The sequence below is a fragment of the Mustela erminea genome, chromosome 11, assembly GCF_009829155.1.
Source record: "Mustela erminea isolate mMusErm1 chromosome 11, mMusErm1.Pri, whole genome shotgun sequence".
Taxonomy (NCBI): domain Eukaryota; kingdom Metazoa; phylum Chordata; class Mammalia; order Carnivora; family Mustelidae; genus Mustela; species Mustela erminea.
In genome coordinates, this window is record NC_045624.1 from 85,652,807 (window position 1) to 85,669,839 (window position 17,033).

The 17,033-nt window shown below is 40.5% G+C and overlaps 1 protein-coding gene across 2 annotated transcripts in view; it reads right to left on the reverse strand.

Annotated features, from left to right (window-relative positions):
* Positions 1–629: 629 nt before the first annotated feature.
* Positions 630–17,033, reverse strand: part of SLC26A5 (solute carrier family 26 member 5) — a 60,731-nt gene continuing 44,327 nt past the window's right edge. The window contains exons 11-21 of one of the 2 annotated variants that reach the window (XM_032304171.1): positions 16,254–16,367; positions 14,847–14,924; positions 14,064–14,159; positions 13,711–13,817; positions 12,585–12,654; positions 11,517–11,609; positions 10,457–10,564; positions 9,601–9,801; positions 8,940–8,994; positions 7,142–7,349; positions 630–2,107 (exon numbers count right to left, since the gene is read on the reverse strand). In XM_032304171.1, coding sequence (XP_032160062.1) covers positions 7,165–7,349; positions 8,940–8,994; positions 9,601–9,801; positions 10,457–10,564; positions 11,517–11,609; positions 12,585–12,654; positions 13,711–13,817; positions 14,064–14,159; positions 14,847–14,924; positions 16,254–16,367 — 1,107 coding nt within the window. In that variant the 3' untranslated portion in view covers positions 630–2,107; positions 7,142–7,164. Of the gene's footprint in view, positions 2,108–6,897; positions 7,350–8,939; positions 8,995–9,600; positions 9,802–10,456; positions 10,565–11,516; positions 11,610–12,584; positions 12,655–13,710; positions 13,818–14,063; positions 14,160–14,846; positions 14,925–16,253; positions 16,368–17,033 lie in introns of those variants that run through there. The other variant, XM_032304172.1, reaches the window with a different exon arrangement.

Here is a 17,033-nt window from a genome sequence, read left to right on the forward strand (position 1 = left end):
AGTGGATCTAATGCATTTTGATGTAACATGTGCAAAAACTTTCCTACTTAATGTACTTGTAGCCAAGCTGGGATTCATGGCCAACTTTGTCAACTCCGTACCTGTATTTCTCCCCTCCATGCCCTTCTGCCCCTTATCAAAGCAGTCCATGTAGGCACAGGACCACGTGTTTCAGTGGTTTTTTAAAATTTTTTTTCCTACCACAATGAATAATAAGGCTTTGGCCAAACTTTTTTTAAAGTGGAAGAAGCATCTGATGTATTAGGTTTTACTTTGCCATTTGAGTTGATTTCAAGTTAATCAAGACGAATTAGTGACTTTACTGACCAGCAAAGGAGTAAAGCTGAAAGAAAAATATATACACATAATAATCTAATTTAGAAAATCCAGAATTGGTTTCATACAGAGAAGTACTTATTTTCATCTTACAAATTAATGTTTAAAATATTGGTAAAGCTCCTGTTAGACTTCTGGTGAAGTGAGGTATTTCTAAAAATAAAGTTGTATTGGGATCCTCAGCAGAGCTCTCAAATTCTTATTTTTTCAAATTATTTCTTGTGCAGACAAATCCTCTCCTATCTTGCACCACCATTAGCCTCCCTACCCAAATACTGAGACGCAAGCACAATAAAGAATGTTTTTATTGCAGTTTAGTCATAAAAAAGTAATGCAAAATAGCAAGAACTCGATACATTTTAATTCACAGAAGAAAAAAGTGACGACATAGAAAATGCTTTAAAAGTTGTATTGAAATATTTAAAATATGAAAGTTTTCAAAGAGAAGAACGAAAGCCCTTCATTCATTAAATCTAACCAGGATTCTTTTCTTTTTCTTTTTTGTGAAATGGATCAGAACAATTTTTCTAAGCCTGCCCTGGTCTTTCATGAGGTATGAAACAGCAAGCCCTTTTTAGGTGTTAGGCTTATAATAAAATACACTCAAATAAATGAAGATACATGTTTTGGTAATGTTTTACGTCACACTCTTTGAATTTGAAGTCTGACCAGTTTTTCAGGGAGCCACATACTAGCATCATGCACCAATGTGGAATTACTCAAACTGGCTATGTTGAACTCACTGAGGCCTAACATGTAGGCTCTGGAGAATCTTAACAGCTCAGTTACATGATGAAAATCTAATGCCACACATCAAAATGACAATTATTTGAAAAATTTGGGTGTTTCTGCCCAACAGCATTAACCCTATCTTGATTAGCATCTTTGTACCCTAGTTTAAAAGAGAAAAGTGAACACTTCACCAGTAACCCCCTCCACCTAATGTATGTACATATGAGTCCACAGACATGTTTATGGACACACATGTATGTTCTACATGTATTGGGGAGCTGATAAATCAGAATACAAAGTTGATGACTTTAGAAAAATACTGTTGTGATCTTTAAAAAATTACTCTGTCAACATTTTAAAAAGTGACTGGATTTATAAAAACAATTGCCTCAAAGCTCAGGTTTATTCATCACATAAAGTGAAGTGAAAATCCTGGTATGCTTTTTCTCAAAGGCAAGATAGATTTTTGAGATGCTTAGACTTGATCAAATCCAAGTCAGTATACCGGCAGATTACCTGCTATAGGGCTAAGCATTTGAACATGTTGGGATTTGAGGGGTTTCAAAGCCATCGCATGCATTTTGGTTGGCTATATGGAGACGTAAGGCAGTGTTTTTATCAGTTCTCTAACCAGCTCTTACCAACACTCAATTTGTATTATCAAGAATCTAAGCATAGTGAATGCCCAAGACATTCCTGAAAGATACACTAAAATGGACCAACAGCATTTTTGCACTCAAAGCACATAGGCTCCCACCAGGGAGGTTATTTGATTTTAAATTTTAAGTTGATTTACTATCTTTAAAGGGGCAGACATTATAGATAAAGCCTTCCCTACCTACCCCATACCCTATCTTACCTCTCCCTCAGCCTCTCACAAGGGAATATGCAAGCCCACCCCACCCACCCCCCAAAACAGAAAAACACACCTACGCACTCCAGGGCAGGTTCTTTGCGTTTGTTACCCTCTCCTTCATGCACACGTGAGGGCAGACTCATTTTCTCAAAACGTACCTTTGGAGGCAGGCACCTCCTTTCTCTGTTGAACAATTAAGAATACAGGATCAAACCACATGGAATGGGTATTTTAGATGTTACCTGAAAACCACAATGAGCTACTCCCAGGGCTTGTAGAGAATTCCTACCCTTTCTTGTTTCTCTTGAGTCCCACTACTGATGAGACTGGAGATTGGGATCCCACAGTAAGCTGCCAGATACTTTACATAGAGTCAATGTCTGTGACATGAATTCGTTTCCTGGGCCCTGGTTTGTAATTATTTTCAAACATACTCCATCTACCCCTGAGGCAGAGATCAACCACTGTTACATTGTGTAGGATATGAGAGAGACAAAGAGCTGCTCTGTGTGGGACTTCCTGAAGGCAGGGCTTTCCCATATTGTTGTAAAATAAGACTAGCCAAGTCTGGTATTTGTCATTGTGGATTATGCCCATTCTGACAAGGCATTAAGACTGAATATGAACCAGGGCTGAGTAACATAGAAAGCATGAACTAGTAGCTATAAGATCCAGAAAAAAGAACCTAGAGGCATACTTAAAAGAGCTCAGGAAATTTTCTAGTATATTAAATAACTTTCAGTAAAACATGCCAACATATTCACATAGAAATAAAACATCTTGAAAAGCACTCTTACATTCTCAGAGGCATACTGAAACAAAAACAGATTTCCCTTCAGTAAGACATGAATGCTTTTTATGTACATGGTAAAATTCTCAAAATAGGTTGAAAATTAAAGAACAAAAAGTTAAGTACAAATGGGTTAGATACAGGTAAATACTATTTTTGTACACTGTTTTCAATCCACAAACAACAAGGCTGTTAATATCTACCACGCGCATGTGTAAAGCATTTGTTGAAGACGGTTGCTCAGGTATATGCAATGAAGTGTTTCAAAATATTGCTTAAAATTCTTAGTTCTACTTTAGTGGCTGAAATGGTGCAGGTCCTTTTACAAAAACCTCCACTAAAGCTGAGATCCTACAGCTAAGTGCTCTATCAGAAGGCAGTCTGTATCCGAATACAGATGTATCTGATCTTGTGGGGACTGCAAAAGAAGTTAACTGGATGTGAATCTGATTTCACTCTAGATCTACATTAAGAACTGATTAGAAAGGAGGGGTCTACTTTGAATTAAATTAGTAAAGCTACTGAGAAACCCAACAGTTAAACCATAGGTTTTGGTTGGAGCAGACCCATGCTAACATAGTTCTTTCCTGGGATCTGACCACTTTTCTCCTGGCAGTGTTTTCTTCAGGAAAACTAAAACAAGAAGTCATTATGAAAACGTTAAGAAAACCGACTATTAGGAGCGCCTGGGTGGCTCAGTCAGTTGTGCGTCTGCCTTCGGCTCACTGGGACTGAGCCCTGCATGGGGCTTCCTGCTGAAGGCAGGAGCCTGCTTCTCTCTATCCCCCTGCTCTCCCCCCAACCCTGCTCATGCTCTCACTCTCTCTCTCTCAAATAAATAAAATCTTTAAAAACAAAACAAAAAAACAAACCCTGATTATCAGCAGGAAATCTCAGCAGAGGAGGCTTTAGGCATATTTGTGCTTTGATTTGGAATAAAGCAGTAGTTGGAAATACAAGAGTAAGATCTTTTGAGGACAAATTGGCTTACAGTTCTTCCCCACTCCTTTTGACAACTTTAAGAGTGCTTGAAATAGGCATTTTACTCACTCACAGGCTTAGAAGAATTAACTGATAACTTGTATGGACTTCCGAGGAAGATATTAAATTATACCTAGGAGTTACCTCTCTTAAATAAATGGCCTTTAAGTTTACTTTACTATTACCGACAACAAAACTTCTGGTCACAGCTGTGACAATTTGAACCCCCAAAAGAATAATTAAAATGGGGGCGCCTGGGTGGCTCAGCGGGTTAAGGCCTCTGCCTTCGGCCCAGGTCGTGGTCCCAGGGTCCTGGGATCGAGCCCCGCATCGGGCTCTCTGCTCAGTGCAGAGCCTACTTCTCTCTCTCTCTGCCTGCCTCTCTGCCTACTTGTGTTCTCTGTCAAATAAATAAATAAAATCTTTAAAAAAAAAAAAAAGAATAATTAAAATGAACTGAAGAACATTAAAACTATAAAAATTTATGAGCCTAGGGCCCCTGGATGGCTTAGTTGGTTAAGTGTTTGCCTTTAGCTTGGGTCATGATCCCAGGGTCTTGGGATGGAGCACCCCCATCAGGCTCCCTGCTCAGCAGGAAGCCTGCTTCTCCCTCTCCCACTCGCCCTACTTGTATTCCTTCTCTGTTTCTCTGTCAAATAAATAAATACAATCTTAAAAAAAAAAAAAAATCCATGAGCCTATAATTACACACAAAAAAAAGAGATATAAAAGGACCTAATTTGTCATCATCTGTTAAACCAACTCCTTACTTTGAAGTTAATAATTAAATGGAAAAAATAAAATGTTTAACCTGCCTTCCCAGTAAAAGATGCATTTAAGGATGACCAAATAGCTCAAGTGGACGAGAGAATATTTGTAGTTTATAAAGAAACAGGAACTAATAAATGCTGAAGAAATGAGAGAAATGGAAAAAAAATTAAACCTTAATAAAATTATTGATTCAGGCAAGGATTATTATTAGATGTTAAAATCCCTAAAGGGCTAATGGGGAACTGGGCATTCATTCAATGCCAAAGGAGCATCATATAGGCAACTTACTAGTCATGGACGGTAAAGTGTAAGTGGGGGATTAGACTGTCCTGTTAATCCGGTGATCTACCTTAACGTTGTTAATGGTGGGTCAACTAGGTAGTTTGTGTTTTCTAATGTGAAGAGATTTAAAGCGTATGTCTGATAACAGTAAAAAAAATTCAGCAAAAAATGTTTTATTTCAATCCATGAAACTTTTAGATATAACTCTTAGATTACAGGTAGTTCAGGAAATAAAGGGACAGGAGAAATCACATATTGAAAAATCAAGATGGGATTCTACAGGACAACTGCCCCAGTCTCTTTAAACAACCCAATGTCATAAAAGGGACTATGCTGGATTAAGATGGACCTAAGGGACTTGAAGGGACATGACCAGTTGTAGTGTTGGTCACGAAATGGGTACTAGTTTGGATAGACCAACTACAGTTGGTTAACTACAAATTTGAGGACGACTGGATATTTGAATATATGGTCTGAGGTGAAAGTATTCTGGAATGAGAAAGCAAGGAATTTTGATTGAAAACAATGGATTATAGAGCACTGTTGAATATGATCTTCCGTTGGTTAAAAGAGGAAAATATATATACACAGAAAAAGATGTGGAAGGAAGTGCATTAAAGTGTTAGTGATAATCTCTGAGTGGTAGCAATATAATGTGTTTCTTCTATTTTTTTCTAATTTTTTGGCTGTTTAATAATAAAAGGTTGTTTTAAAAGGACTTCTAGAAAATGGTGTGTTTGCTCCTTCTGTTAGATAAATCTGATTACAAAAGTCCTATAAATGAAGTATAAGAGTAAGGAGCCACTACCCACCTGGGGACAGCATATCTGATTTGTAGGTAAAATACTTAAAAGAAGTAACTTCTTAAGTTCTCAGTTTATAAAGGTAATACTGAAGAGTAACAGAAATGTCACTGCACACAAAATGAACTATTGGGACTTCATCAAGATAAAAAGCTGCACAGAAAACCAAAAGGCAACCCATGGAATGGGAGAAGATATTTGCAAATGACACTACAGATGAAGGGCTGGTATCCAAGATCTGTAAAGAACTTATCAAATTCAACACCCAAAGAACAAATAATCCAGTCAAGAAATGGACAAAAGACATGAACAGACACTTTTCCAAAGAAGACATACAAATGGCCAACAGATACATGAAAAAAATACTCCACATCACTTGTCATCGGGAAAATACGAATCAAAACCACAATGAGATACCACTTCACACCAGTCAGAATGGCTAACATTAACGAGAGGAAACAACAAACGTTGGAGAGGTTGAAGAGAAAGGGGAACACTTTTACACTCTTGGTGGGAATGCAAGCTAATACAGCCACTCTGGAAAATAGTCTGGAGGTTCCTCAAAAAGTTAAAAATAGAGCTACCCCATGACCCAGCAACTGCACTACTAGGTATTTACCCAAAGATACAGATGTAGTGAAAGGAAGGAGCACCTGCACCCCAATGTTCATAGCAGCAATGTCCACAATAGCTGAACTGTAGAAGGAGCCAAGATGTCCTTCAGTAGATGAATGGATAAAGAAGATGTGGTTCATTCATACAATGGACCGTCACTCAGCCATCAGAAAGGATGAATACCCACCATTTACATCGGAGTGGCTGGAACTGGAGGGGATTATGCTGAGTGAAATAAGTCAAGCAGAGAAAGACAATTATCATATGGTTTCACTCATACGTGGAACATAAGGAATAGTGCAGAGGACCACAGGGGGAGGGAGGGAAAACTGAATGGGAAGAAGTCAGAGAGGGAGATAAACCATGGGAACCTCTTGACTCTGGGAAACAACCTGAAGGCTGCAGAAGGTGAGGTGGGTAGGAGGATGGGGAAACTGGGTGATGGGTATTGAGGACACGTGTTGTGACAGGCGCGGGGTGTTACACGCAACTAACGAATCACTGAACACTACATCAAAAACTAGGGATGTTGGGACGCCTGGGTGGCTCAGTTGGTTAAGCAGCTGCCTTCGGCTCAGGTCATGATCCCAGCGTCCTGGGATGGAGTCCCACATCGGGCTCCTTGCTCGTCAGGGAGCCTGCTTCTCCCTCTGCCTCTGCCTGCCATTCTGTCTGCCTGTGCTTACTCTCTCTCTCTCTCTGATAAATAAAAAAAAAAAAAACTAGGGATGTACTCTATGTTGGCTAATCGAATTTAAGTAAAAAAAGTCACTGCACGAGAAATGCAGACAAAGAGGACAGTTTTTCTTTGAAATATTCAATTAAAAAAAAAACCCACAAGTAAGATACATCTTTCTATGCGTCATTCACCCTCCAAATCAAGCCTTGACTACTGATATTTACCCTTAGGAAGAAAAAACTAGTGTCTAGTACTTTAACTGTGTAATGATGAGTCATTTCACAAGAGGCGCCTACCCCATCCCAGCCGAGTTCTTCATCTATGCTTCGGCCGTGGCGTTGGGCTCCGAGTCCTCCTGGGGAGGGAGAGCCGAGGCCTCCTGCTCAGCGAGGGCTTCCCGAAGCTGGCTGCCGAGCACCGCATCGTGAATGCTGTGGAACAGAAGCTCCTTCAAGGCCGGGTTCTCAAAAAATCGATTCTGAGTGAGGTCGTTTATAACTTGGGCTATAAAAGAAGAAAGGAAAATCAGTCCACACTCTGGGTATCCGTCTGGACCATTAAAAAAAAAATGAGCACTCTTCTATAGTTTAAATATTATAATGATAGAGTAAAAAGTGTCACTCCAATCCTGTCCCTATGATATCACACCCCAGTAGTAGCAGGAAACTATTTTCTGTTTTTTTTTTTTAATTTCAAATTTTTAATTCAATTTGTTCTTTGAATTGTAGTTGTTAACATATATGGTAAAATTGGTTTCAGAAGTAGAATGTAGTGATTCATCACTTGCATACAATACCCAGTGCTCATCCCGACAAGTGCGCTCCTGAATGCCCATCACCCAGTTACTCCATTCCCCTCCATTATGGTTTGCCTTCTTCTCTGTTTTTATCTTGTTTTATTTTTCTTTCCCTTCCTCTGTTTTATTTAATTCTACATACGAGTGAAATCATATGGTATTTGTCTTTTTCTGACTTATTTCACTAAGCATAATACCCTCTAGTTCCATCCACATCATTGCAGATGGCAAGATTTCATTCTTTTTGATGGCTGAGTAATATTCCAGTGTGTGTGTGTGTGCATGTGTGTGTGCGTGTAGTACGCATCAGTATATATATCACACCCACACACATATCACATTTTCTTTATCCAGGAAACTATTTTCTTACATATTCTTTCAGTAGTTCTTTATGCAAATATAAGTAAACATATATTTGTTTTTATTTTCCCTTTTTTCTTACCCAAAAGAATCTCCTTAGCATTTTACATATATAAAATTCTGGATTTTTAAAAATTATTATTTTTTAACCACTACATGGTATTCTATTGTGTGGATATATCCTCATTTATTTAAGTGGTCCCTTTTCTTTGACACTTTTTTCCAGCCTTTTTTTATAGACAGTAATCCGTTTCTAGAACTGCTTTTAGATGGTCAACCAGTGTGCGTGTCATTTTGAGCATGTACAGCTCACTGCTGGATTTGCTCGGTTAAAAGGTAAAGTGCATTTGTAATTGGGAAAGGTAACGCCACTCTGCCCTCCGCAGAGGCTGTTCCATTTTGCACTCCTGCCAGCAACGTCTGGGAGTTCCTGTTCTCCCACGGAGTGCCTACGGCGCTTGCTGTCGGACATTCCTCCTTTTTGCCATCCTGGCGGGGGGGAAAGCGATGCCTCTGTGTAGATTTCATTTGCAGGTACAGTTTCAAACAAAATTTATTATGAAGCAAAAACAGCAGGCATTGTCATGGAAAAACCTAAATGATTTTACAGAACTATGTTTAGGGCTGCCGTTAATTACTAAAAAATGTACCAGCCCAGAACAGTGGTTGATAAGCTCCTCCCCTCCAAGTCCAGGTCAGGAGGCCTGCCACCACAGCCCAGGAGAGGGGTGTGTGAGCGACTAATTCCAAAGCTAGCTTCAAAGTGATTTTCAGAAGAATAATTTTCTTTTTTTCCCCTTCCCTCCCCTGAATAATTTTCATTTCTGCCAGAAACTAAAATTCAGGGAAACTAATTCCAAACTTTTAAAAAGTTATTAAAAAAGAGAGAAATGAACCCAAAATGTTAAAACTTCTCCCCATTCTAGAAGCGTACTCACCGCTGCATCCTGCTAAATACACATAAATACCGACATCTCCATATTCTTTAACAATCTGTAATAATGTTGAAATAAAGTTTAGTTTCTCTCGACTCTGGGCCTGAGGCAAGTCTCTACCAGTCTGTACTTAGTGACACAAGTCTCTAGTGCCTTCACCTGAGCTATTTCGCTTTGGTAATTACACATCTTTGAGCTAAACGTTTAAAACTAATTTTGTATTTCTCTTAATTTTCATATGGACGGTGATCATGAGGGCAATCAAAGAATTCTTTTTGAGTTTTATGTAGGTGTAATAAAGGGGTTGGGGTACTGATTGGTAAAAGAATCTTCTTGTAGAGCTATCCCCTGACATATTCACAAAGAACGATGGCGGGAATGTGCTTTGGGTTGGGGAAGGGGCCAGCGGGTGGGGGGGTGGGGGGGGAGGCTGGGGGATTTGGACGCAGCATGACTGCCCACGGGCTGATGAGCTGTGGTGGTGGGCCTCGTTACACCACGCTCTTTACTCTGGTATGGTTTTGAAATTTTCCCCAGTCAAAAGTTGAGAAAAACAACAAACTCAAAGAAGCATTTTAAAAGTTGAAAGGGGACCCTAGTTCAACTCTCTGATTTTACTGACAGCACAGAGCTACGAAAACGCCTCATCTAAGGGGATGCTTACCCCAGCCAGGGTTTTCACGCCAACAGAGTCAATAAAGTTGACCTGCGTGAAATCCAGAATGACGGTGTGAATGTTCTCCCCGGGGGGCATAAATCGTTGCAGTTCCTCAGGGAATGTGTTCTTGATGACTATCGGGGGATATTTTACTTCATCATTCTCTTCTTCAGGCTTTGTGGCATCTTCTCCGTCTACTTCTGCGTCCTGTCAATGGGTAAACCAAACCAGAAGTCTATGAACAGCTCATGTGTTGGTTCTGAGAGATTTATATGGGAAAGTTAGTCCCCGCCCTCTCAAGCCACTGACTCCACCAGACCTCTTCTAAAATATCTGCCATATCCCCACCTTGTAATGGGACAGAAAAAGGATGTATACATAATATTCAGTTTTGGCTCAGTTTCTTTTTTCTCTTCCTCCTCTTCGTTTTGTCCAATGAAATCCACTCTCCTTAGTCATCATATCCAATTTCTGCTCACGTCTAAAACAGTTCCGTTAACTTCGGCATGGCCGCAAGTTACCACATGCTTGAACAAAATCCAGCCTTTGAGGTTGTTTTGTTTTTACTATCAGCTGACTGAATCTCTGACGCAGCACCCCGGTACAACTTATTAAGGTACTACTGTGTGATCTGTATTTTTTTTAAAACAATGTTTTCTGGGGCTCATATCCCTACCTTTCTCAGAAGCATTCTCATAACTGACCTTACCATGTATCTTTAATATATAAAGGGCAATTCGATTGTTTCTAAGCTTTCCTTTTTTAGGGGCTTCCTGTTGCATTAAGACTTCAATCACAAATGAAGGTGGGGGGCGGTGCAGATCAAGGGAAGAGGGAAAGCTACATCTCCAAGACCACTCACCACTTTGACAACGGTTGCGTTGGCCACATTTGCATTTCCAACTTCCTTAGCATACTTCTTCATGGCCTTTCTTCTCGCTCCCATTATGAGTGCTGGGTTCACTCCCGTCTTTACAGAAGAGCAATCCGTGCAAAATCACTTCTTGGTACCCAGGAACCCACCCCAATGCAATACATTTCAAATCTCCCCTGTGACTGTTTTTGGAGCCAAGTTATCATCCCACCTCTTGCTCTATCTTTCCCTCAGGCACCCTGAGCTGAGCGACAACTTCATTAAAGAAACATGAGTAACTCTCCTTATCCTAATGTGCATTTAGCAGGATGCAGCACGGAACACCCTAAAGTATCAAAGAGAATTTTTAAAGGAGTACTTTTCAAATGTACTCTCAGATACTTTTTTTTTTTTTTAAGATTTTATTTATGTATTTGACAGAGAGGGAGAGAGACAGACAGACAGAAAAAGGAACACAAGCAGGGGGAATGGGTGAGGGAGAAGCAGGCTCCCCTGCTGAGCAGGGAGCCAGATGCGGGGCTATCCCAGGATTCTGGGATCATGACCTGAGCCTAAGGCAGACGCTTAATGACTGAGCCACCCAGGCATCCTGTACTATCAGATTCTTATATTTAAGAGACTCTATGGGTTGATTGGGAGATTTTCTAATATGCTGGGTGGCGTGGGGTCCAGTTTTAATCATGACAAAAGGAACCCACATGATCCGAAAAGTAAGACACCACCTAAAATTATTTTTTCACTCTTTTTCTTAAAAAAAAAAAAAAAAAAAAAAATTTTTATTTTTGAAAAGGTAGTAGGTGCCCATGATAAAAGAATGACTAGTGGTGTTAGTGGTGTTGGTTGTACAACAAGGTGGATGTACTTAATTCCATCTGCTGAATGCTGAATTTACTGAAAATGGTAAATTTTATGCGTATTTTACCACGACAGAGAGAGAGAGTGAGAGATAATGAAATAGTATAAAAGGTGTATCGAGACATTTAACTGTCCCTCACGTTCCTGTCAATCCACAGGTCCCCTCAAAAATAATCAATTTCTTGGGACTCACCTTTCTTTTCAAAGCACTGCTATATAAGTCGCTATTTGCATAATAAATTGGGGCATTTATTTGGAATATTTTTATTCCAGGAATTTCTTTCACCTAAGAAATAAAATGTTAGTGAATTTAACACAAGGAAATATTTCAGAGTCAAAGTTGCACCCACCTCCCTCCTCTAACCTGAAAGAATCAATGCAGAGGTCTCCAACGGCCCTCTTCGTGTTTAGATAAAATCCCATCCCTAGCCTACCTACTCGTGCCCTGGAGGAAGGAGGTCTGAGGAGAAAGCCTTTCATATGCACATCTTCACATTTCTTTTAAGAGTCTTTGTTTCATATTCACCATAAAACACAAAGAAGGAACCGAAAACTGTTACAGCAAAAAGAAAGCAAATGGGTAGGGAGGGCAGGTTCATCCCTGGAATGCAGGCAGGAGCTGAAATAGACCCAAGTTCAACAGAGTGAATGCTTTAACCCAGGAGCCTGGAAGAACTCTAGAAGGCAGCTTGGAAGTGACAAACCCACCACAGAATTCTTTAGAGGGAGGAAGAATGAACAAGCTAAATACCGGTTTCATTTCCCAGTAGCTTATTGTGAGTCTAAGAATTTCTTCCCAAACATAAAGCAAACCAAAGAGACAAAGCTAATTTTAAAAGGTTTTATACAAGTCTTCTACATGCCCCCTAAGGAGAGTCCAAATCAAGGAATTGCACAATTTTGAAGGTGCAAAATTGTGCACGTACAAACCATCCTCTTAGGCTCAGTATTTGGTAAATATATATTTTAATTGCAAGTATATCTATTTATCCTCATTAAAGAAAGAGGGAAAGTAAATATTAGGAAGTTGAGTAATTAATGTAGAGTATAAACTCTAAAACTGAATCCAGACAGTAAGTTCGAGTTCAAGCTTTTCATTCTAAATGGAACACCCCTCCTTTTCAGCCCCACTTTTTGTCCTTCGTAAAAATGATATTTAGTCAGCCGATCCCATGACATGCTTACAAATATTTATTTTTAATTTTTTAAAAGATTTTATTTATCTGGCTTACTACCATTTAAAATGAGAAAAAAGTCCTACCTCTTCATATGCGTCGATATCGATATACACATCAGTGTCAGGAAGCTGTCCAAGGACTTTGTAGCTGGGACTAAAGACAGAGGGACAGTGTATAAAAATGCCATTGCCTCCAGGCCCCATATGTGATTTAAACAGTAAATTGCAAAGTTTACATGCCATGTATGGACTTGCTAGTGAGCTCAGGAATATTCTTTGCAGAGAGCTTCACATGGATCACATTCCCAGGGCCTTTCCCGGCCTGCCTCCACAGCCTGCCCCAGACACACACGACACACACATCCACACACTCTTCACACATACACACACACCTAACACACACAATCTGGTTAGAACAAAAGACCTGGGCATTTAAAGATGGGAGCAGAAGTGAATGGTGCAGAGTTCAAGCCATGCCAGGGAATGTGTAACTCCAATTCTCATCCACTCAATAGAATTGTCTTCCTACTCTCATTCTAAAGCAGGGGAAGAGATCTTTCTTTTGGTTTCTAATAAGAGGCTCTGACTCCTAGGGGTGGTAATCAACTGAAGGTATGGGAAAAACAAAACAAAACAAAACAAATCTCATTAGCTTAGAAGGAAGTTTTCTTAAGTTTGGTTTGAATAGATTTTAAACATTAATTTTTGAGAGCCCTCCTCTTTTTATAGGATAATGTGGCTCAAACTGGATTCTGTAATAATGACATATACTAATACTTAAGCACCTTGTATTCCCTTATTATATCCTACACATGAGGCTTATTCCTGCTGCTGTGTGGATAAGAAACTAAGACCCAGTGGAGTGAGTTGCTCAATGTCAGAGGGATGGGCAAAGCCAGAATATGGCTCAAGGTCTTTGATCTCACATTCCATGGACTTGCTATAATGCCCTGGTGCTTCTTAACAGGTATGCACCAGGGCTTTGTGTGTTAGAATATATGGTATGACTGTGAGCTGTTTTTCTGGGTGAATTCCTTCAAAAAGCTTTCACAGAATACACCCTATATGTCAGGGATTGGACTCTAGGAATATCCCCTTCACAGCCAAGATGCTCCCGGTCTTATGGCATCTGTCAACAAATAGAATATATTTAAAGTCAACACTGCAATTCTAGGCAGGAGAATGACATCCATCCCAGTTGTACACTCACCTCTGTGTTCTGTAAATCACAGTCAGCAGAGCTATGATCACAGCTGTAATCAAACCATAGTCCAATCCCAGGAACAAGGAGGAAACAAAAGTGGTAAGCCAGATGGTCTACATGAAAGACAGAAAGCTTTATGTAGAATCACGTTAAAAATTTCCTAAGGGGAGGGAATTTCCTAAGAGTCTCTCTCTCTCTCTCTCACACACACACACACACACACACACACCCTTAACCTTGCCAGACTACATACCACATATAACAAATGACTATACTAACTTCTCTTTCTCACGTTTCTACCAGCACTCATCCACGTGTCTCAATGACATATTAACCTAACAGTCATCTTTGTTACTTACCAATTCTATTTTGCTCGTTCTCCAGAAAAACGGGAGATCTGCGAATTGCATAAACATTCCTTTCAGGTTGACGATCACAATGGCCGACAGCACAGCCTGAAACAGAGCACGTCACACATGCATCTCCTCTCGTGGCAGCAGAGCCCCCTTTGCTGGTTCCTCACTGTCCTCCCACTGCCCGCCCCACGCCCTGCGCAGGACTTGCACGCAACAGTGATGGTACTTTGGAGCCATGAACACCTGGATCTCCAGGATTTGGTTAGCTAAAATGGGCCTTGGAAAACCAGGCTTATAGCCTACTAGCAAACCTGCATGGTGGTTAAAAGGTTCAGAACTAAGCTTGGTACTCGAGGAATTATCTCACCTGTGGTCTTCTTACACTATGATTTTCTCCATTCTGTATCGTCCCTCATCTCTGCTATATTAAACAGATTGGCAAACATTTGTCTTCAGAGTAAAGGTCATCTCAGATTTTTAATGGAAGTACAAGGTCATGGAAGATCAAAGAGAGAAGGGACCTTGGAGATGAGTCAGTCCAAACCCCCACTTTGCAGATAAGGAAGCTCAGACCCAGAGATGTCGAGACAGCTTTCCCAAGGTACCAGACTGTGGGGCAGGGCTGTAGATTGTGGAGTGGGATCTTGGTCCCAGCCTTGGCCCTTTCTCATACCACTGTGCTAGGGTTACAGTAAAAACCCATGAGATGGCCACAAAAATATAAACAAACGAAATAGCAAAATCTCTACACATGGAAACACTTCACACCAAGTCGCAACTATGCACCTGGGGTAATGATTCAAAGAGGAATCCGGTGGCTAATATGACCAGCAGAATCATTAGTGAGGCCAAACAACCTGCAAGCTGAATGAGAGAAGACACATGGAAGGGGCTTTTAGTCTTTTGATAATCACTGCGGGAAGATCAAGAAAATACGGATTCAGGCAACTCATCAAAGCCACTATATAAACCTTTAACTCCTTCCCACACCCCTTTCTCAAGTTTTGTTTTCTCTTACAGCTTTTATATAGAGGCTGAAATGATTAAAAACTCTGACAGAAATGCCCTTGCCTGGGGTGAGAGAAAGGCGATAATGACCCAAGACCCACAAGGACCAGAAGAGTCAAAGGAGACTCTGCTGTCCAATGTGGTAGCCAGTAGTCACGTGAATGCTGGAACACCAAAAAAATTACATTTTAAAAAATTTTTATTTTATTTTTTTCGGTGTTCCAGCATTCATTGTTTATGCACCACACCCAGTGCTCCATGTAATACGTGCCATCCTTAATAACCACCACTAGGCTCACCTAACCCCCTACCCTTCTCCCCTCCGAAACCTTTGGTTTGTTTCTCAGAGTTCACCGTCTCCCATGGTTCGTCTCCCCCTCCAATGTACCCCAATTTACTTTTCCTTTCCTTCTCCTAATGTCCTCCCTGTTGTTCCTTATGCTCTACAAGTAAGTGAAACCGTATGACAACTGACTCTCTGCTTGACTTATTTCATTCAGTGTAGTCTCTTCCAGTCCAACTCATGTTGATACAAAAGTTGGGTATTCATCCTTTCTGATGGAGGCATAATACTCCACTGTATATATGGACCATATCTTCTTTATCCATTCATCCGTTGAAGGGCATCTTGGCTCTTTCCACAGTTTAGCAATTGTGGACATTGCTGCTATGAACATTGGGGTATATATGGCCCTTCTTTTCACTACATCTAGCTATTACATTTTCAAAATCATAATTAAATACGACACAAAATTCAGGTCTTGGCTGCATTTCCCACATTTCCAGTACTCAAAGGCCACATCTGTCTAGTGGCTGGAATATCAGCTGATGCAAAATAGTGAACATTTCCAAGACTGCAGAAGGTTCTACTGGACGGTGCTGGCATCCTGACCATCCATATCCAGCCTCAGGCTCTCACGGCAATATCCCTTTCTGAACTCTGAGATTCACCAGTAGCAGGCAGTGTTGTGTAATTCTCATTTTAACTGGAGAATATACCTCTTCCCTACAGATTCAGTACCTGTGACTCACTTCAACCATTCATGCCTTTCTCTGATTCACTACACAGCTCACTGGAACACCAGGCTTCAGACACAGTGGCTTTATTTGGGTTCCGAATAGAATCAAGGGATTAAAACTTAGCACTCTAAACTACCAGTCCTCAGAGGCCTGTTGTATACACACCTGTGTCTTCCCTCCAGTTCCCTCCTGAACAAGGCTTCGAGACAAGGAGCATGAAATGGAGAAAGTCTGGAAGAGTGAGCCAATGGAATTGCACAGTCCCAGGGCAATGAGCTCCTTTTCCATGTTGAAATAAAGCACATGAGAGGTCAGTCACTCTTCAGGAAAAAAAAAGGCATGATGGCTCATTTAAGACACATGCTCTGTAGTAGCTGTCTCTTCATTCTCTTTCCAGAGACAAGAGGTTTTTTTTTAGCATGAAAAAGACTTGGAGCTTTTATTCTGTCAGAGGCCAAAGCTGCAATCACTACCTACTCCCCACTTTCCCAAACACACTCTCTTACACAATTAATAGTTTTTTTTTAATAAAAAGAAATCTGTAGCAAAAAGGGACAAACTATTTTTGTTACAAGAGAGTTATTGGTGTACAGAACTGTTGGCATCTTCTACATGCTTGGACTGTTGTTCTTCAAGGAGCACAGGCCAGTGTCCTCTTGGGACCTATGGGTGAGCCCTGCTCTCATGGCTATCTCTGATTGTCCTAGTTGGATCACTGTGTCTGGTGGGAATGTGGAGCATTTCGTCTTCTCTTAGAAATACACAGTGTGTTAAAGGATTGTCATGCCAAAATTATGGCTCATGGTATTCAGATTAAATATCTTCTCTATAGATAGATTATAAAAGGAGGTAGCAGGCTATGTGGGGGCCTCAGTCAGTTATGTGGCCAACTCTTGATTTTGGCTCAGGTCATGATCTCAGGGTCATGAGATCGAGCCCCATGTT